The following is a 22,033-nucleotide window of genomic DNA, read 5'->3' as shown; positions in this document are numbered from 1 at the left end:
TATATAAAATAGCCAAAATTTAAAATAGAAAAAAAAAAAAAAAAAAAAAAAAACACATACAAAGTTGTAATTGGTGAAACATAAAATGAAGCACAAAATGTGGTACAGAGGATTGTATTCTGTTTTTAGTTCCAAAAAATTTTTAAATGATCGATTTTAGTTTTTAACAAACTTAAAGTGATCACTTAAATGGTGCATTTGGATACCGCTTATTTTGCTGAAAACTGAAAATAATAAAAAAAAATATCTGGTTATTATTCACCCTCACAAAACACTATTCACAAGTCTTAATGCATTGTTCATGTCTCATGAACAATGCACCAGGCGCTGGTCGGAAAAAAAAAAAAAAAAAGGCTGTAAACGCTAAACGTAAAACACAAGAGGCAATCCAAACGCTACCGAAGTCCTTGTGAAATGAAAGGTCTTAAGGGGTGTTTGTTTTTAGTTTGGCCATGTTATTGAAGGAATTAAAAGTTATCACTTGAAATGTTATAGACTAAAATCACCCACTAACTAAATTTTAAGGACCAACATTACATTTTTATTTTTATTTTATGATAACTTTTTTTTAGGTAGATGACTAATGTATATTTAGCGTGCATACAGAAAATGATACCTAATCCATTTTCATAACCAGATTGCTCTAGACTCTAGTGTGAAAGAAAACAAAATTGGAAGAAAAACTATTGCCTATCATCTCACACGAGTCATCAAAAATTTAAATTAAAAAAAAGATTACGGTAAGCCACATAATAGACAAATGTATTTTCCCTAATTATCTTTTAACAGTTGTTGGTGCCATGCTAGGACTAGGAAGTGCGGTTTTCATTTTGACAGCCAATATATATTGCACATTTCTTAAACCCAACAACTGTCCACAGTTGACTTTAATAATGGACCTTCCTAGTTACTATATATGGCATTTCCTCCTACACTGTAAATACCAACCCAAGTTCTCGAGAACACCCATCCATTTTATAAGCTTCTTGCTCATAATTTCAATTATCCGCTATCAAATTTCCAAGGCTTCTTTCCTTCAACATTTCCCGTGAAGCTGTTGATCAGTACCCTCATGCTTGGGATTCTCTGCCTCTGCTAGTAACTTGTATCAATGAAGATTTTGATATTACATAGGGTGATGGCCGTGCTAAGATACTCAACAATGGTGAGCTTCTTACTCTCTCCCTTAACAAAGCCTCTGGCTCTGGATTCCAATCCAAGAATGAATATTTAATTGGAAAGATTGATATACAACTCAAGCTTGTCCCTGGAAATTCTGCTGGCATAGTCACTGCCTACTAGGTAAGTTCTCTTGTGGTTTGTTTGGATGGCATGAATTTGGATTTAAATTTGAATTTGGATTTGAAGGGCCCAAATTCAATTCCTTTGTTTGGGTAAGTTAAAACAAACGGGTTTAGATTTGGCCAAATCCATCTTGGATTTCAAGAGTCCAAATCCATAGATTTGAAATCGTCTCACAAACCCAAGAATTTAGAAATCCCTCCCTCTCACGCTAGCTCTCTCTTATCAATTCTTCATTGTCTCTAGAAACTCAGTCACACTCTATCTTCCTTGCCCAAGCTTTTGTTCTCTCTCTCTTTCTCGTAGCAATGTTTGTCTCTCTCAACTCTGTCACGCTCTCTCTTTCTCATCCAAGCTTTTCTCCTTTCTCTCTTTCTCGCAACAAGGTTTGTCTCTCTCAACTCTGTCACGCTCTCTCTTCCTCGCCCAATCTTATAATAAACCAGAAGCTATTTTAACCTACTTGCATGCTTAGCAACAATTGATGGAACGGAAAGATATAAGGCTGAAGACTACATCTCTATCTCTTTGCGATCTGTCAAGCACAGTGAAATTCGGATTTTTTATATAAATTTTTTCGTAATTATTTTCTTTAGGCATGCGTATATCATTGGATGTGTATTCCATCCACTTCTAGAGCGATAATATATTTGCTATAGCACCTTCATCACCTCTTCGGTAATTAACAATATTAAACGATAGCTAATTTCAAATTTAAGAGCAACTTTAGTTTTTAATTTGTGTGTGGATTTTGTTTGGGTTTCAATTGATTTGTTTGTGCATTTTATTTCATAGTATTTTCAATGATTTATTTTGGGTTTATCTTTATTTTCTATTTCTGTTTTCGTTTATGGGTTTATAATGTAAATTATGTGTTTGATTAATGCTTCTATGAATGGTAGATATACATAAATAGAGCATGTGAATTGTTATATGACTATACTGCAATATATTTTATGTTATCCAAATAAATCAGTGATCAACTTGAAATAATTTTCACTGAGGATAGAATCATAACGTGATTAGTATAGTGGTTCTTGTTATAATTATTTCCGAATAGAATTGCCATTGTTTCTTTTGGATTAGTTGTCTGATATTTTCAAAGAGGTTGTTCAACTAAGAATTTTTCTTTAATTATTTGAGAACCAAAAAGCTTGGAATCATTTAAATTGAGGACAGAATCATGGTTTAACTAAAATAGAATTGCCTTTGTTTCTTCCTATATATAAGCTTTTGGTTCATTTTTTTCAAGATTCATTGTGTTTGTGAGACAAAAGCTTTTGGTTCATGTTTTTTCAAGACTCATTGTGTGTGTGTGTGTGTAAACAATTCTTATCGGCTATTTGTTGAAGTTTTTCAATGAGGCTATTCAACTGAGTGTTGGGAAGATAAACACATTGGGAGCCTTCTTGAATAATTAATATAATATATAGAAACGCACTATAACCCAAAAGGCCTAAGCCCCAATGGATATGTGCTTAATTATATTATATTAGCTAATCAATTATGGTATTGGCGATATTTATTTCTAGTGGTCATTAAATTGGATTGAAGATGACCTTATACTAGTCAATGTTTTCATGAGTTATTCATTCACTTGTATATTAGATCAGAGCCAAAACCCATATAAGCTTTCTCTTATGGTGTTTAAGGGGGTGTTTGGTGTTATTGTTTAAACAACAGTTTTCAGTGTTTAAACAACATTACACGTATTTCTACACATTTTTTCATCCACACGTTTTTCCACAAAACAACAAAAATGTTACTAGAAATCTCTTACCAAACGGGAAGTTTTCATGTCAACTCAATTTATGACTCTTGTTTAGCATGCATGTTCTTTTGTCTTTTCTGCTCCTATTTGTTTGCTGTCTTAGTTAATTGGATTATTAATATTACCTCATGTATTTAAAATTAAAATGTAGAATGATTAAGAAAAATAATAATTAAAAAAATACAATATATTTTATTGATCATAAATCCAAATCCAAATTTAGGTATCCAAACAATGAAATTTCAAATGATGAATTTCAAATTCTTCATTGTTTAAAAAAATCCAAACAAAGAATTTCAAAATCATGGGATTTCAAATTGAAGCATTTTAAATTAATGGATTTCAAATCTAAATTCAAATCCAAATGTTGCCATCCAAACACAACCTTGTTGTTTTTTATTATTTGCATAAATCTTCAATCAATAAGGATCAACTCTAGCTTGTGGAATGCTAATGACTGAGCCACAAGGGGTGGGCTAGTCAAGACAGATTGGACACAAGCTCCTTTCACTGCCATTGAATGTGTTTGGTCCTCTGGTGCATCATCTTGCAGTTCAAACTCTCCCTCTTCTACCTCCACTAGCAATGCGTGGCTCTCACAAGAGTTGGACTCAACTAGTCAAGAGAGGTTGAAATGGGTTCAGAAGTCAGAAGAACTACATGAAATACAATTACTGCAGACTCAAAGAGATTCCCCCAAGGCTTCCCTCTAGAATGCACCATGTCCCATAGAAAAAAGCATAGCTTTTACTTTAGTTTTAGGTCAATTCTTTTGTTTTTTTTGTTTTTTTTTGGGACATTCCCATTTGATTAAGTAATTGTATCACCCTACGCCATTTATACAATCAAATTCTTTTATTCTTTGACATATATCACCTACTTTCACATCCCAATATTGCCTAAAAAACAAGTATATTTAAACATCTATACCGCCACAATTATCTACGGAGTCATATATCATATTTTTTATTGCAAGAGATTAGCATTTGATTTGATTTTTTTTTAATGATAATTGATCCAAAAAAAAAACTCTTGGCTTGAATTTATTAATTATAATGAAACTACGTGAGAGTATATCATTGTCACGTCAAAAAGTCTCCTGTATGTAAATCTCAAAATTCGGTTCTCACTCTCTCATTCTATTTAATTTCTCTCTCCACATGACACTCTATATTGAAATTTGGCATTTTATCTGCCAACTTTCTTCTCACATTTTCTATCTTCTAAATTGATTTTCATTCAACCAAATTCGGTCAATGTTTTCCCTCCACTCAAGTAGGAAGAACAGTAGGTTTGGGCTGAGCAAGGGAGAGGAAAAATCAACACCAACTTTGGAAAGTTGAATAGGAAATTTGGTGTCAAGACTCCTCTCTCTCCCTCTAATTCAGAAATTTGGGTGCAAAAATACTACAGAATTTGGAAATTTAAATGCCCAATTAGTTATTACTCCTCAGTTCCCTAATGACCTGCATTATTTTTACTAATATTCACCCAAAAGACTAGCTAAACCAACTATGTTTCACAATATCAATGCAAAACCGCGTCTCCTCTCTGTCCCTCTAAATTATTGTTTCTAAATTAATTAGACACACTAAAATTAACAAAAAATTTCATATTTGAGATAACAAGGTATTAATGGTGGATAATTTTAAAGTAGTGTTAATAACGAGACTATATGAAAACCAATAATAATCTACCAATTACAGTATTACACTATAAATAGTTAGATACCAATTGACCAAAGCATACCCATCCCTTCATTTCATAAGCTTTTTACTCCTAATTTCAATTATACACTACAATCAAATTTCCATGGCTTCTTTTCCTTCAACTTTTCCGGTGATGCTGACGATCAGTACTCTCTTGGTTGGCTCTTTTATATTGCCCACATTTGCTAGTAACTTCTACCAAGATTTTAATCTTACATGGGGAGATGGCCGTGCAAAGATACTGAACAATGGTACGCTTCTTACTCTCTCACTTGACAAAGCCTCTGGCTCCGGGTTCGAATCCAAGAATCAATATTTATTCGCAAAGATTGATATGCAACTCAAGCTTGTTCCTGGAAACTCTGCAGGCACAGTCACCACCTACTATGCAAGTTCTCTTGCTGTTTTTCGTTATTTGCATAAATCTTATATTATACCTATATATGTCTCATACTCCCTTGCTCCAAGGTATACTTAACATATGTTATCCTTTTATACTTTGCAGTTATCCTCAAAAGAGTCAAAATGGGATGAGATAGACTTTGAGTTCCTCGGCAATTTGAGTGGTGATCCTTACATCATTCACACCAATGTGTACACCCAAGGCAAGGGCGACAAAGAGCAGCAATTCTATCCCTGGTTTGACCCAACTGCAGATTTCCACACCTATTCTATCCTTTGGAACCCTGAGCGCATCATGTGAGTATCTAGGGACACAATATCTTTCACAGCTTTAAACATGAATTGTGATCGAAAGACATTATTTCATCTTAATAGTTCTTTTATTATGCACCAATTATAATAAATTAATGAAAAAAATATTGTATTGAAAGGCTTGTTTCAAAACTACGAAGTCTTAGTGTTTTGTTTCGTTTTTTTTTTTTAGCTAATCAAATTTTATGTTTACTGTTTCAGTTTCTATGTGGATGGCACTCCCATAAGAGATTTCGAGAACCGGGAGTCAATTGGTGTTTTATTCCCAAAGAACCAGCCAATGAGGATCTACTCCACCCTCTGGGATGCTGAAGATTGGGCCACAAGGGGTGGGCTAGTCAAGACAAATTGGTCACTAGCTCCTTTCACTGCCTCCTATAGGAACTTCAATGCCAAGGCATGTGTTTGGTCCTCTGGTGCATCATCTTGCAGTTCAAACTCCTCCGCTACCAATGCATGGCTCACGGAAAAGTTGGACTCGCATGGTCTGGAGAGATTGAAATGGGTTCAGAAGAACTACATGATATACAATTACTGCACAGACCTAAAAAGATTCCCCAAAGGCTTCCCTCCAGAATGCACCATGTCTTAGAGAAAAGAAAATAGCTTCTACATGGAAATATTTTGACATTAATTAATTTAGGGTTTTGTTAATAGATGGTTTTAAGGCATTTGTTAATGAACCATTTTAGGAAAATTTTAATATCACTTTCGTGAGAAATATAAAAGACAAAAAAAAAAAGTCATTTTTTTAAAATATATTTTTAACCAATGTAGACATCTATTAACTTTTTCCATTAATTAATACCTATGTCATTTATATAATCATATTATTTTATTCTTTGGCATCTGCATTTATATTTTCATATCAAAGTATTTTCTATTAGGCAAGAATATTTAACTTTGTTCAAAGCATCAAATGAGATTAGCATTTGAATCAATTTTGAATTTATTGATTGTAATAAAGCTGCACGAGTATGCATGCTTGCCACATCAGAGAGTCTCGAGAGTATTTCCAAAGTGGTAATTGCCACATCAGAGAGTCTTTGTATTTTGTATTTTATTTTATTTATTTATGAATGAAAATATTGTATTACATCAAATGAATAAAGTATTTGTGGGAGTAAAAGGACCCAAGTGGGCATATGGGCCTTTAGACTGTAGCATGGAGGGTCAACCTGCTCCAGAGTTAAGAATTTGTTAACTCACGGAATTGGCAGGATACGTGCCGAGGATACCAGGCGGCGAGCTTCTCCTCAGACAGATCCAAGAGAACTCAAAGCTTCATTATGAAGGTCAAGGCACAGCTCTGGAAAGACTAATGGTTAAAGGGGGAAACTCTGAATCTTCGAGGTACACCGGTGTTAGAAAAATACCAAAAGAAAAGGCTGTCACCACCACATTAAAGACTCTGCACCTACCTCCCTGGCCGCATTAATGGGGAAGTGACCCCTGAACAGTAGAACTGAAACTTTTGGTCACTATTCAAAGGTACTAAGAAAAGAAATATTTAGGGGGGAGGGGGTTGGAGTAACACGTGGATAAAGCATCAGAAAAAGAAGTATTTAAGGGGGATGAACGCCAGAGAAAGAGGGGAGTCGGTAACAAAGAAAGAAATTAAGAATTGTAACTTCTAAGAGAGAAAGAGAAATAATACAGAAGTAGTCCTCGGCTTACATCCTCGGAGGTCTATTTGCAATTATCATTTGTTATTTGCAAGTGTTTGTAACTTTTAGCCTGTTATCAAGTTCTCAGTACCTCTAACCTAGGTTTCAAGCCCACACTCTACAAATTTTATTGTTTAAGGCTCATTGGGCCTGAGCCCGTAATTGTCTTTAGGTCCAGGTGCAATTGTGTACTTACAATTGGCGCCATCTGTGGGAAATCTAGTCTAGACGGAGTTGGGATACTATGGCAGGCCTGGGTTCTCACCATGCAGAGTCACAGGGATCACAACCGGAGGATCTTTTCGAGCGTCTTGAGCGTCGAAGGGATCGTGAGGGAAGTGTCCATACGGAATACCCCGGGGCTAGCCATACTCATGGTGGGGGTAGTACCACCTATGAGGATGGTGCTAAAGCCATGCAGAAGGAGATTAATCGTTTGAAGAGGAAGCTACGCCGCGCCAGACGTAGGTCTTCGCCGTCCTCATCTAATCCTTCCTCAGAGGAGGTCTGGGGAGGTAGCTACAGCTCAAGGTCATGCTCACCCCCCAGTGTAATGTCCTCTGGTGAGGAGGACAATCAGCCATCTCGCAGACGCAAGAAGCTTCCTTCTAGGGGCTTAGGGAACGATGCCATGAGTCGGGCGTTGCATCAACTCTCCAAATCTCCGTTTTCACGGAGGATTGAGAAAATGAGGCTTCCTAGGAGGTTTACCCAGCCCACCTTTACCATCTACAATGGCCGGACTGATCCGGTGGAGCACGTGAGTCACTTTAACCAGAGGATGGCGGTGCACTCTCACATCGAGACCCTGATGTGTAAAGTTTTCCCCTCTAGCTTGGGACTTGTTGCTATGAGGTGGTTCAACGGCCTTAAATTGGGGTCTATAGGTTCGTTTGGGGAGCTCACTAGAGCATTCGCTTCGCGGTTCATTACATGTAGCAGAGTACCTCGGCCATTGGACTCACTGCTATCCATGACCATGAGGGAAGGGGAGACGTTGAAAGCATATTCTGACCGATACTGGGAAATGTTTAATGAAATAGATGGTGACTTTGATGAGGTGGCGCTCAATACTTTTAAGGTAGGTCTTCCTACTGATCATGACTTGAGAAAGACTTTGACTAAAAAGCCTGTCCGCAGCGTACGTCGCCTCATGGACCGTATTGACGAGTACAAGAGAGTGGAGGAAGACCAGCAGCAAGGAAAGGGTAAGGAGAAGGTTATCTCGCAGGAGAGAAGGGATTTCAGGTCGGACAGGTACCACAACAACAAGCCGAGGAGAGATTATAGTGGTCAATCCGGCTCGGCAGCAACTCAGGCGTGAACACTGTGTTTCGAGAACCAGTGCACCAATTACTGGAGAAAGTTCGTAAGGAGCCCTTCTTCAGTTGGCCTAGTAAGATGGCAGGAGACCCTGCGAAGAGGAATCAGAACCTCTTTTGTCAGTACCATCAGGACGTGGGCCACACTACCGAGAACTGTCAGACCCTTTGGAACCACTTGGAGCAACTGGTCAGTGAAGGAAAACTAAAGCAGCACTTGTGTCAACCTGGTGGATAGGGCAGCCAATCTAGCTCGAACAATCAGAAGAATAATCCATCTCGGCCGGCATTGGGAACAATTAACGTTATTTTCGCTGCACCTGGCAAGACTAGCTCAGGTCCCACTAGGGTGATGGCGGTTTCCCATTCTCAGGCTGAGGAGGCAGGCTGCAGGCCGAAGAGGTTGAAGGTGACTTTACCCGTCTTGGGATTTTCGGAGGAGGATAAGGTTGGTACTATCCAACCTCATGACGATGCTCTTGTAATTACTCTTAGGATAGGGAGTTATGATGTGAAGAGAGTGATGATTGATCAGGGCAGCGGTGCAGATATCATGTACCCTGATTTATTTAAGGGGCTAAGGTTAAAGCTAGAAGATCTCACTCCTTATGACTCGCCACTCATAAGCTTCGAAGGAAGAGCCATTGTGCCGAAGGGACAGATTCGTTTGCCCGTTCAATCAGGCTCAGAAACAGTTGAGGTGGATTTCATTGTGGTCGACGCGTACTCCCCATATACAGCCATCCTCGCCAAGCCATGGCTACACGCTCTGGGAGCCGTCTCATCTACCTTACATGTTAAAGTTAAGTTCCCCTCTGGGGAATATGTTGAGGAAATCCTCGGCAGCCAATTGGTGGCCAGGCAATGCATATCGGCCGCAGTGCTTCATCAGACAGAAGCCAAGTCATCAGCTTTGCCCATCCAAGAGTCATAGCAATTAACAGCTCCGGATGCACTTGGAGCGGTGACAGGAGAGGAGGCTGTTTGTGAGGAGTTAGAGAAGTTTTTAATAGCAGATGACCCAGAGAGGTTCTTCCAAGTTGGCATATGTTTGCCACACCAAGAGAAGATGGAGTTGTTGAAATTTCTGAAGGACAGTATTGATGTTTTTGCGTGGGACCCTTATGAGGCTCCAAGAGTAGATCCGAGCTTCATTTGTCATCGTTTAAACGTCAACCCTACCATTATTCCGAGAAGGCAGCCACCTCGGCGTTCTTCCAAAGAACATTCTGAGGCTGTGAAGGAAGAGGTGCTCAAACTCAAGAGGGCTGGGGCTATTAAAGAAGTTTTCTACCCCGAATGGTTGGCGCATACGGTTGTGGTTAAAAAAAAGAATGGAACGTGGAGAGTGTGTGTGGACTTCACAAATTTGAACAAGGCCTGCCCCAAGGATTCGTTCCCAATGCCGCGTATTGATCAACTGGTGGATGCTACTGTCGGACATCCTCGAATGAGTTTTTTGGATGCCTTCCAGGCTTACCATCAAATTCCATTAGCATTGGAGGATCAGGAGAAGACTACTTTCATTACTCCAACAGGGAACTACCACTATAAGGTCATGCCATTTGGATTGAAGAATGCTGGGGCTACCTACCAAAGAATGATGACCAGAATGTTTGAACAGCAACTAGGGAAGACCATTGAGGTATATGTAGATGATATGGTGGTGAAGAGCAAAACAATACCTTCACATGTCAAAGATCTAGCCGACACCTTCCAGGTGCTAAGAAAGTACAAGTTGCGCCTTAACGCCTCAAAGTGCTCTTTTGGCGTGAGATCTGGAAAGTTCCTGGGGTATATGATTACTCACAGAGGCATAGAGGTGAACCCAGCGCAGGTCAAGGCTATTCAGGATTTGCAGCCGCCTCGGAACCCAAAAGAGATCCAGAAATTGACCGGAATGATTGTTGCATTAAATAGGTTTATCTCTCGGTCAGCTGACCAATGCCGTCCTTTCTTCCAATTGTTGAATAAGTGGAAAGGGTTTCAATGGACCGAGGACTACGTGTTAGCTTTTCAACAGCTTAAGCAATATCTTTCTCGGCCACCCATTTTGTCTAGCCCCGAGGCGGACGAGGTCTTGTTTGCTTATCTGGCAGTGGCCGTCCACGCGGTCAGCCTGGTCCTTATAAGGAATGAAAGCGGGGTGCAAAGACCGGTCTATTACGTTAGTAAGTCTTTGAATGAGGCCGAGATGCGCTATCTACTCTTGGAGAAAGCACTTCTGGCCATAGTTCATGCCACGCGCAAGCTTCCTCATTATCTCCAGTCTCACACTGTGGTGGTTCTGACCCAATTGCCTCTCAAGGCGGTGTTACGCAGCGCCGATTACTCTGGTAGGGTGGCAAAGTGGGGAACCATTTTAGGAGCTTTTGACGTTAAATACAGGCCTCACACCTCGATGAAGGGGCAGGTCCTCGCTGACTTGGTGGCAGAGTTTACCGAACCATTGCTAAAAGAAACTCTGAAAGAGGCGCGCATGGATGAAAAATCAGTTGGTGTGATCACAGCCGCAGTACCTCCGACTTGGAAAGTGTATGTGGATGGGGCAGCTAATCAGAGAGGGTCTGGTGTTGGACTTGTCCTAATGTCCCCTGAGGGGATTGTCTTCGAAAAATCTTTGAGATTGGTGTTCTCGGCTACTAATAATGAGGCCGAGTATGAAGCAGTCTTGGTGGGCATGAAGATGGTACGTAGGATGGGTGGAAAGGAAATCCATGTGTTCTCAGACTCTCAGTTAGTGGTCGGCCAAGTCATGGGGACCATGGAGGCTAGAGACCCCAGAATGCAGGAATATTTGGCCCAGGTCAAGCGTCAGCAAGCTGAATTTGACTCCTTCGTCTTAGCTCACATTTCTAGGAGTGGAAACACCCATGCAGATTCTTTGGCTACGTTAGCGACGTCCTCGGCTCAGGGTTTGCCCAGGATTATCCTCGTGGAGGATTTGCTAGAGCCAACTCTTACCATTGTTAGCGCAGTTCGCATTCATCTGATAAGGCCTGGACCTAGTTGGATTGACCCGGTTATATCTTTTCTTAAGAATGACATCCTTCCTCAGGAAAAATCTGAAGCAGATAAGATACGTCGAAAGGCGCCACGTTTCTGGTTGTCCGAGGACCAGAAACTATATAAACGGTCCTTCTCAGGACCATACTTGTTGTGTGTGCATCCTGAATCAACGGAGGCACTTCTGGAAGAACTGCATGAAGGGATTTGTGGGAGCCACACCGGGGGAAGGTCCTTAGCCCACAGAGCTCTGACTCAGGGTTATTGGTGGCCCAATATGCAGAGGGAGGCTCAGGACTATGCTCGAAAGTGTGATCAATGCCAGAGGTTCGCCCCTAATATTCATCAACCTGGAAGGGCTCTCAACCCTCTCTCCAGTCCTTGGCCTTTTGCACAATGGGGATTGGACATAGTGGGGCCATTTCCGAGGGCTGCAAGAAACAAAAGATGGCTTCTCGTGGGGACAGACTATTTCACTAAATGGGTTGAGGCCGAGCCCTTAGCAAATATCAGAGATGTTGATTCCAAGAAGTTTTTCTGGAAAAACATCGTCACTAGATTCGATATACCACACACACTTATCTCAGACAATGGCGTTCAATTCGACAGCAAGGCTTTTAGAAAATATTGTGGTGATATGGGCATCATAAATAGATACTCCACCCCAGCTTATCCTTAGGGAAATGGGCAAGCCGAGGCCGTTAACAAGGTCATAGTCAGTGGGCTGAAGAAAAGGTTGGACGATGCGAAGGGCAGATGGGTAGAAAAGCTCCCACATGTTCTGTGGACGTATCGGACTACACCGCGCAAGTCCACGGGAGAAACGCCATTCTCTATGACTTATGGAGCCGAGGCGGTGATACCTCTGGAATCTGGTTTTCCCACCCTGAAGATGAGTTCTTTTAGCCTAGAGAATAACGACGGCCTCCTGGAGAAAGCCTTGATTTACTTGAGGAACGACGTGAGGCAGCTATGGTCCAAATGGCTTATTATCAACAGAAGCTTAAACGGGGATATGACGCCCACGTGAAGCTAAGGCCACTCGCACCTGGGGATCTTGTACTAAGAAAAGTTGTGGGCACTTCTAAGAACCCAGCTTGGGGTAAGTTAGGACCAAACTGGGAAGGCCCCTATCGCATTGTTTCCGTAGCGGGCATAGGGTCATATCGGCTAGCCGACCTAGATGAAAGAATTATACCACGCCCATGGAATGTAAATAACCTTCGAAGGTATTATTATTAATAAAATGTGCTTTTGTTAGTTAGTAGTTCAAATTATAAATACTTCAGGGGCTTGCAGTTACTATTATTAAATGTCAAATAGAAACTTGGTTAAGTATGGTCCTCAGACCACAAACTTTGTGGAAATTGATATCTTGTCATTTGTTAAACAGAACCTTAGTTATGCCGGGTCCTCAGACCTCCTACTTTGGGAAAATTAACATTTGAAGTTACTATTCGTAAGTGTCAAACAGAAACTTGGTTAAGTATGGTCATCGGACCACAAACCTTGTGGAAATTGATATCTTGTCATTTGTTAAACAGAACCTTAGTTATGCCGGGTCATCGGACCTCCTACTTTGAGAAAATTAACATTTGAAGTTACTATTATTAAGTGTCAAATAGAAACTTGGTTAAGTATGGTCCTCGAACCACAAACCTTGTGGAAATTGATATCTTGTCATTTGTTAAACAGAACCTTAGTTATGCCGAGTCCTCGGACCTCCTACTTTGGGAAAATTAACATTTGAAGTTACTATTCTTAAGTGTCAAACAGAAATTTGTTTAAGTATGGTCCTTGGACCACAAGCCTTGTGGAAATTGATATCTCAGTTACTATTCTTATTCTTATCACATGCTTTGTGGAAATCACTATTTTACTATTCGTTAACTTAGATTTTAAGTTCTATATCATTAAATGTTAAATAAATTTTTGCAAGGAATAACCCTCGGACCTGACATCCTACTGAGAGTAATACTTCACATTACAAAGGTTCAACCATCATATGGGTCTTTTAACTAAGGCATTGATTAATGACCAAACTAAGTTATACGGCTGTTTTGAAGTTATAGTTGTTTGATTGGTGGAGTTAGACTTACTTATTCTGTTCTCCCTTTAACTATTTATTAGTGAGAACTTTCATGACAAGCACAAAAGGAATAAAGTAAAAAAAATACAACATGAATGAAAGTTGAATAAAACTGTTCTTCATTAATCATATACAAAAAAAAAAAAAAAGGGAGGAGTACAAAGAGTTCTATCCTAGGCCTTAAGCTTGTGGAGGGGGGTCTTGGAGGGAGCTGCTGCTAGCCTCGGTACTCTTCAGTTCCAACTCAAAGGTGGACAAAACTTGCTTCCCTTTGTCTGTTGAAGGGATGAGGGGCTCCATGTCTTGAACTTGCTCCTTCTCGGCGCCATCACACTTGTCCTTCTCTTTATAGGAACCTTCAGGTTTTGTAGGATCAAGAGGAAGGGCAGGAGAGGCTGCTATAGGAGGGTCTTCTATCTCCTGTATGTCTAGGGGGAGCCAGATGTTCTCGGGCTTCCTCAGCTCGAAAGCTGGAGGAACCCCTACTGCATTCATGGCCTCTCCCCAGACCTGTTGACAGTACTCTCAGCACAATGCCGCAAAGGCCTCTGTCAACAGTTCTTGCGTTCTGGTCACCCCCTCCTGATAGCTGGCCTTCTTCGCAGCCTCTAGTGTTTGCTTGTGGGTGCGAGCCTCCTCCTTCATCAGCGTAAGCTCCTTCTCCAAGTCGAAGCATGCCCGTTGGGCTAGAGAGAGCTCGTCGTCCTTTTGGCGAAGAAGCTTACGCTGCCCCTCCACTTGGGTCTCCATCATCTTTAAGCTGGCCTCAGTGCCATCCCTTTCCCTTTTCAGGTCGGCCAGCTGCAATGTGATCTTCCCGTTTTCTGCTAAGGCCTGGCCTAGGGATCTTTCTGTCTCCTGCCTTAGCTCTTGCTCCACTCCAGCTCGCTTCCGATAGTCCTCCACAAACTTCTCGGCAACGAAAACTTCTTGGATGGACTGCGAAAATGTCAGGAAGTTAAAAATGGTAAAGTATCTACAAATGAATCTAGAGTACAAGTGTCAGGTGGAACTTACCAGAGCTAGACCCCTTTTTAATGAAAGGAATAACTGAGGCTGGCCCATTTTTTCCAAGTTTTCCATGTCCTTGGGCAGCAGAAGAGGACGCTCCAGCACCTCGGCCAAGTGGTGGGCGTGGCCTTGCTGGACTGCCCTAATGCTGGAGTGGCAGGGAATTGGTGCGCCGTCCAGTCTCAGGTCAGGAGACCAGGTGGCCGGTGCTCAGCGCACTTTGGCCATGTCCCTGATTTCCCCGCTTTCGACTGAACGGGCCCGCCCTTTCCCCTTGTCCAGTTTCTGCTGCTGGGTCAGCGCTGGCAGTTGTTTTTGTTTCTTTGGCTTCTCACCACCAGCCCCCTCGGCCTCCCCCTTCCTTTTCTTCTTTGGATCTTCGGCCGGAGGCTTGGGGTCGGCTGAAGGAGGAGGAGGTGGTGGTAAAGCTGGGGGAACTTGGGACCCCCTCATTCCCTTCTTTGCCACTCATGCGCCTCTCACGGTCATAAGGTCCTTCAGCTCGTCCATCTTTTCTTCAATGGAGCTGTCGTCTAGATGCGCTATCACTAGACCTTCGATCCCAGAGGCCTCGGCTGCTTCTTCTTCCTCGTCGGAAAGAACAACGAACGGGTTTCCGCGAGGTCGTGAGGAGTCCTCGAACTGAAAACTGTTCTATCTCCTCGTCCAACGTGTTCGAAGAAGACACTCGCTCCTCTGGGACAGCAATTGCTTGAGAGTGCACAGCGAGGGGGACTGCCGCTATGGGCTGTGTGTACAATACAGTGTGAGGGGCGTCAGGGATGTCGTGGTCGGCCAAAAAGTGCGGCCTGGCTACGTGAATCCTTCTTCGCCTCCGGTCACCCGCAATTATTGCGTTCTCGATCTCCTGGAAGTTCGAGGAGATAGGGTTCTACCCTAGAATCAGATGAGCTGCCCTCACTTGTAAGCCTTCGCTGACGAACACCTCGGAGCGTAGCACTCGATTCAAATCGGCAACGTTGCAATGGCTTAAACGTGGGCGTACGAGTTGCTTATCTGCAAAGAAAGACATCCAAATAAACAAACATGGTCAGATTCGTAGAACATGTAATAAATTAAAGTTAGATGCTCAAGTAAATGCAAATGCACATTCCTAGATGATAGAGGGAGTTATAGGGTGGGAAGTTAAATCCTAAGGTGTCGCACCTGGATCTCCCCACTCAACTGGGCAGTGGAGGCCGTCGTGCCAATTGCTTGAGACGATGAGGTAGTCATCCTTCATGCCTTTATTAAACTTGGGTAAACAGGAGATTAACCTAACTACGCTAGAACGGGATTTGATGTAATAACCTATATTTTTAAGTTTATGGCACTCGTACATGAAAACAACGTCGTGCCAGGTAAGGTTGAGACTCATCTGCTCGTTTAGAGTGTCGACACTACCTAAGACTCTAAAAACGATGGGAGCGCACTGATCGGGACACAACCGGTGGTTGCGGAGGTACTCCCTGGTTACGGGTTTCATTGGGAGGGTCATTCCACCTTCTACGAAGGCGACCATTGGAATAATGACCTCTCCGGTTTTCCTAGAACCGGCCACGGCTTCTACCGGGCAGTATTTTAAACCTACGTCGCTGGGGATGTTATACTTAGCTCTAAAACCGTCCATCCCAGCGGCGGTATCAACTAGACACATAAACTTTCCCATCAGAAAGGAACGAAAGACTAAGTTCTAAGAGGGAAAACAGTTAGAAGGGAGCCGAGGACGGATCCGAGGAGAATGGGTTAAGGAAAAGGAATAATCACTTACAAATTTGAAGTTGTGCGAATTTCCACAGATTTGTGCAGACAAAAGGTGATTACTGATGTTTTGATGGGATTAGCCTCTGAAGAAATAAATGAAGGCGCAGGTTCCCGAAACGTCACGACGTGCGGGAAGCGGCCTCGAAATTACATTTGTCCCGCCCAAATTTTCATGGAGTAACAAGGGCCGTTGGATGCTCATCTCACTGTTGAACGTAGGAAACAAGGCGTAACTTACGATAATAAATGCGCGCATTTTTGAAAATAAAACTGCCAAGTGGCATCTTCTGGAACGCGAAACGGTCTCCACACGTGCAATTATTTACAAAACATGTGAGGTAAGTCCTCGTTGGATCAAAACCCTATTTTTCTCCTCGGATGATGAAAAATAGAGTTTTGAAGGGCTATTGTGGGGAGTAAAAGGACCCAAGTGGGCATATGGGCCTTTGGACTATAGCATGGAGGGCCGACCTGCTCCAGAGTTAAGAATTTGTTAACTCTGCGAATTGGCCCATACGTCGAGGGTCTGAGGATACAGCCGAGGGCGAGCTTCTCCTCGGACAGATCCAAGAGAACTCAAAGCTTCATTATGAAGGTCAAGACACAGCTCTGGAAAGACTAATGGTTAAAGGGGGAAACTCTGAATTTTCGAGGTACACCGGTGTTAGAAAAATACCAAAAGAAAAGGCTGCCACCACCACATTAAAGACTCTGCACCTACCTCCTTGGCCGCATTAATGGGGAAGTGACCCCTGAACAGTAGAACTGAAACTTCTGGTCACTATTCAAAGGTACTAAGAAAAGAAATATCTAAGGGGGAGGGGGTTGGAACAACATGTGGATAAAGCATCAGAAAAAGAAGTATTTAAGGGGGATGAACGCCAGAGAAAGAGGGGGGTCGGTAACAAATAAAGAAATTAAGAATTGTAACTTCTAAGAGAGAAAGAGAAATAATACAGAAGTAGTCATCGGCTTACGTCCGAGGAGGTCTATTTGCAATTATTATTTGTTATTTGCAAGTGTTTGTAACTTTTAGCCTGTTATCAAGTTCTCAGTACCTCTAACCTAGGTTTCAAGCCCACACTCTACAAATTTTATTGTTTAAGGCTCATTGGGCCTGAGCCCGTAATTGTCTTTGGGTTCAGGTGTAATTGTGCACTTACAGTATTGTTGTCGAAATTGTTATGGTGTTCTAAATATATATGTTACTTGTAGTTTTTATGTAAATATTTGTGTAAGTTGTCATGCTAGTTGAACTTTTTTAGTTGTTCAAAATTTGTCAATAAATTCCTTAAACAGAGACCCAAATATTAATAGAGTTCAAAATTTAATGGGTCCTAATGTTGGATTTTTAAATCTTAGTAATTTAATAGAGGCCTAAATTCAAATTTTGCAATGGATTAAAAAATATTGGTCCAAATTTATGCATAGCTTGATTTCTCAAGAAAAATAATAATAAAATTTTGAAGCCAGCCTATTCTGATTACCTTCTCAAAAAAAAAAAAAAAGCCTATTCTGATTAAAACACACGCACATTTAGGTCCAACTCATTCTAACTTTATACACGTGTGTATATATATATATATATATATATATATATATAACAAAACAAAACAAAATACACACATTTAAGACCCAGTCTATTAGTTAGCCAACCGACCCAACTGGCTGAAGTGACCCAGGGATAACCAACCGTAGTTCGGTCAATTAACCCAAGCCCAATGGTGTGGTACGATTTTGTTGAGGAAAAACACCTAAGTAACCAACAGTTTAGACCCGATGAGCATTAATAGACACGACCCATCAATAATCAAGTAAGGGTCATGAGATTAACAACATACTTTAGTCTGACCTATTTTTGGTCCAGACATATGTTAGTTGTTAAACCATATCAAATAGGTCAAAGTCAAACATATAGATCCGACCCGTTTTCCAAGTTTGTTTATTGTTAGCCTATTAAGGCTAACATGCATGAAAAGTAAATATTATGTCATAATTCAAAAGTTTGTGGAGTTCTTACTAAACCTCCCCTTGGCTATTTTAGGTATATTTCTTTTATATTTTTATTAAAGATTTTTTTTTTTGTTAATCTTATAAATAGGTTTTTTTTTGAGAATACACACACACCGATTGATAGTGCATCAATCAGTAATTTTTATTACTGGAGTTTATATAAAGAGAAAATAACGGTCCACTTGGCGGTCGACGTTAGATAAAAGAAGAATGGTGTTCATGATTTGTCCAGTTTGTTATTATAGTAACTAATTGTAAGGTAAAACCGTTGCACAAAATTGACAAATTAATTGGACTAATATTTCCACCTTTAAATCCAAACGTTAGAGCAACCACATCAGTCCAGTTAAAATCATCTAAAACACAAAAAATTGTCAATTTTACACATTTTGAGCACACATCAATAGGTGTAAAAACATGCAAAATTGTGCAAACCCAACCCGAGCTACAATAACTGTGTAAATATATACGGTTACTGTAGCTCGTTTATAGATTATTTTATTAATTTCCGTTCGCTCGTTTTTTTTTATCTCTTCTCTGTGCTGAAAAACAGTTAACTGCTCATTTTCTTCTTTTTCCTCAGATACACACAAACACACCAACACACAAACCCATCCACACAGACAAATCAACACAACACAGAGATACACTTGCTCAAAAAAAAAAAAAACAGAGATACACAAACAAGATCGGTGCTTGGATCGGAGCTTAGAGGTTTGTGGAACGGAGCAGAACGGAGCTCGGAGCTTGGATCGGAGCGTGGAGGTTGTGGAACGGACGGATCAGAGCTTGAAGGTTGTGGAACGGTGCGGATCGGAGCTTAGAGGTTGTGGAATGGAGCAGATAGGAGCTCGGAGCTTGGATTGGAGCGTGGAGGTTGTGGAATGGAGCGAATCGGAGCTTGGAGGTTGTGGAACGGACGGATCGAAGCTTGAAGGTTATGGAATGGTGCGAATTGGAGCTCGGAGCTATGGAGTTTTTCAGGGGAGAGGGAGCTCGGAGCTATGGAGTTTTTCAGGGGAGAGGGAGCTCGGAGCTATGGAGTTTTTCAAGGGAGAGGGAGAGTTGTTTCGGAGGGAGAGTTTTTCAGGGAGAGGGAGAGTTGATTCAGAAAGTGTGGGTATAAAGAGAGAGAGAGAGAGCAAACACAGAAATGGGTAGAAAGAGAGAGAGAAAGCGAAAGAGAAATGAAGAGAAGGAGAGAGAGAGAGAGAGAGAGAGAGAGAGAGAGAGAGAGAGAGAAATTAATCAGAAATGAAAGAGTGGCACGCGTACAGGTAGTTGGGGGAGAAATAATAAAAAAAAGTAAGGAAACTATTATTTAATTAATAGATGTAGTAGGATAGATAAACTGATGTAGGTTATTTGTAAAAATGAATGTGTAAAATTTTAAAAGGAGGTTTTTTGTGTAAAATAGACAAAATTTTTACACGAGCTGATGTGGTTGCTCTTAGTTGTTTCCTTTACTTTCTACATATATGGCCGGCTCTAAGGTACCACTTATACCAAAATATTTTAAAAGGTGATAAGACCCCCTAAAGTTGTATAAAAATGTCTTAAAATTGTAAAATGATACTTTATATATAGTTTGCGAAGGAACTAGTTCCTTATTTCTGTGATTTAGGACACTAACCAAAACAGGCGACACAACTAATTTGTGTCATAGGTTGATATTTATCCATGATGGGAAATATGGGTAAGAACACATAAATCATCCAAAATGAATTATTCTTTATTTATTTTGATATGTTGTTACAAGGATATTGCTTTTGAATGTTTACAATCTCTCTCTCTCTCTCTCTCTCTCTCTCTCTCTCTCTCTCTCTCTATATATATATATATATATATATATATATATATATATATATATTCTATGTTGTCCCTCTCTTCTTTCTTTTTTCACTTTATATGAGTTATCCCCTTCTTCTTCGTATTTTGTCTTTGTTTACCTGGATAACTTCTAGTCCTATCGGACTCTTTTTTCTTAGTTTTTCATCATGAATGGGGACTTTTAAGGTCTTCCTTACTATTCAAGTGTCCACCTAGATAACTTCTAGTCTTATTGGGTTGTTCTTTCTTGAGTTTTCATTATGAATGGAGACTTTTTTTTACTATTCAGGCTTGTCCTTTTGTATTAAATGTGATGGTACCAGACAAGTGACCTTCATTAATGCAGAGATTGTTGTGGAATCATCAAGAAATTTCAGAAAGCTACCTTAAAGAAGTTTATCTTCTATGGGATTTACCTCGGTAGCTCAGACACGCCTCAGACGTGGGGCCTAGAAGGGTATTGGGCCTGACTAATGATCCAAGGCTTTATGTTCTTTATCAAAATGGACTAGTCAATGCTGAATTTGTTTCCTTCGTTTGGGCCAATGCTTGAAATAGGCCCAACGTTTATCCTGTTATAATAAAGCACAATATTCACTCCACTATAGTTTGGATTTTGCATTTTCCCCCACTTCCAAGAAGGCTCCCAAAATATTGAGCGAATAAAAATTCAACTCAATTAATATAACTATAAACGCTTTCACTAAAAAAAATTATTATGAGTATGTTGAACAATCATTGATAAAATTTTCTAACATGTGAAAGAGATAAATAAAATTTAAATACAAAAAAATTAATTAGCAAATTTACATTTTTAAAAAAAACGTTTTTAATACCAAAAAAATTATAAATAATATTAAATTGATATTTACTTATTTAGTACTAAGAAATAGACCGTAAATTTTTTTTTACTTTATATCTCATAATATATTTAGGAGTAGCAATTTGTGTTCGCTCGGATTCGTGTTGTGTCAGCTCATGAGTATCTGACTATATGGATCAACACTAACACGACATGTTTATTAAAATGGTCAAGATTCCTCAACCCTAACATGACCCATTCATTAAACGGGTCAATCATATTGACCTACTTATCCAATTTTATCAAAATAGAAAGAAAAAAATAGTATTATCCAAATTGAATTATGAAAAACCAAAAAAATAAATATTTTTAATATAAAATTTAGCATTAACGAGTAACTACATCACAAATAATCATTCAAAACTAAAGAATATCTCAATATCATAAATAATCAATCATAATATGCCAAAGAAAATAAACTACAACAACTAATTAGTTTATATACTTAGGTTTTGAAGCGTATATTGGTAAATTGTCATTTAATTAAACGGATTAAGCAAGTCAAACAGGTTCCATAGATTGGACATTTTTCCAACCCATTTATTAAATGGGTCAGTTATGTCAATCCGAATATGGCACTAACACATTAAACTTCAACTCATAACCTGCTAATTTTATGTTGTGTAGTATCAGATTCACAGGTCGTGTCTAATTTTATCACCCCTATAATGACCTGACTCTCTATTGTAAGAAATGGGAAATTCAAACCCAAAATGGAGACATCTCCATTAAAAACATTAAGTTGCAAGTTGACGTAAAAGTTATCGGTGTTTCCTTTGCTTTTCAAAAATATTATTTTATTAAAACTTTAAATAAATAAAAAATTTGGTCTCCGACATGTAGAATTCTTCATGAATGATAGTACTACATAATATGAATTTTCTAATTAGCGACCGTGCAGCATTTAAAATTGAGTTCCCACGTGAACCCAAAAAAAAAAAAATTGAGCTCTCACTTGCGTTTATTGCTAATG

At 40.0% G+C, this 22,033-nt stretch overlaps 1 protein-coding gene across 1 annotated transcript; it reads left to right on the top strand.

The window, feature by feature from the left end:
- The first annotated feature begins 4,885 nt into the window (after positions 1 to 4,885).
- Positions 4,886 to 6,132, top strand: LOC142622160 (putative xyloglucan endotransglucosylase/hydrolase protein 23). The gene is made up of 3 exons (XM_075795592.1): positions 4,886 to 5,170; positions 5,288 to 5,481; positions 5,698 to 6,132. Exons 1-3 carry the CDS (start codon positions 4,886 to 4,888, stop codon positions 6,086 to 6,088), a joined length of 870 nt encoding a protein of 289 aa, XP_075651707.1. The 3' UTR covers positions 6,089 to 6,132.
- The last annotated feature ends 15,901 nt before the right edge of the window (positions 6,133 to 22,033 follow it).

Source organism: Castanea sativa, chromosome 1 (assembly GCF_040712315.1).
Source record: "Castanea sativa cultivar Marrone di Chiusa Pesio chromosome 1, ASM4071231v1".
In the NCBI taxonomy this organism is placed as follows: domain Eukaryota; kingdom Viridiplantae; phylum Streptophyta; class Magnoliopsida; order Fagales; family Fagaceae; genus Castanea; species Castanea sativa.
Note: the sequence above shows the minus strand (reverse complement) of the source record. Positions and strands in the feature narration are given on the sequence as shown.

What these genes read in the sequence shown, in the direction of transcription:
- LOC142622160 (XM_075795592.1), top strand. Translation starts at nt 4,886, where the DNA reads ATGGCTTCTTTTCCTTCAACTTTTCCGGTGATGCTGACGATCAGTACT. An exon ending in GCACAGTCACCACCTACTAT is followed by an intron (nt 5,171 to 5,287) that starts GCAAGTTCTCTT and finishes TATACTTTGCAG; the next exon opens with TTATCCTCAAAAGAGTCAAA. An exon ending in TGGAACCCTGAGCGCATCAT is followed by an intron (nt 5,482 to 5,697) that starts GTGAGTATCTAG and finishes TTACTGTTTCAG; the next exon opens with TTTCTATGTGGATGGCACTC.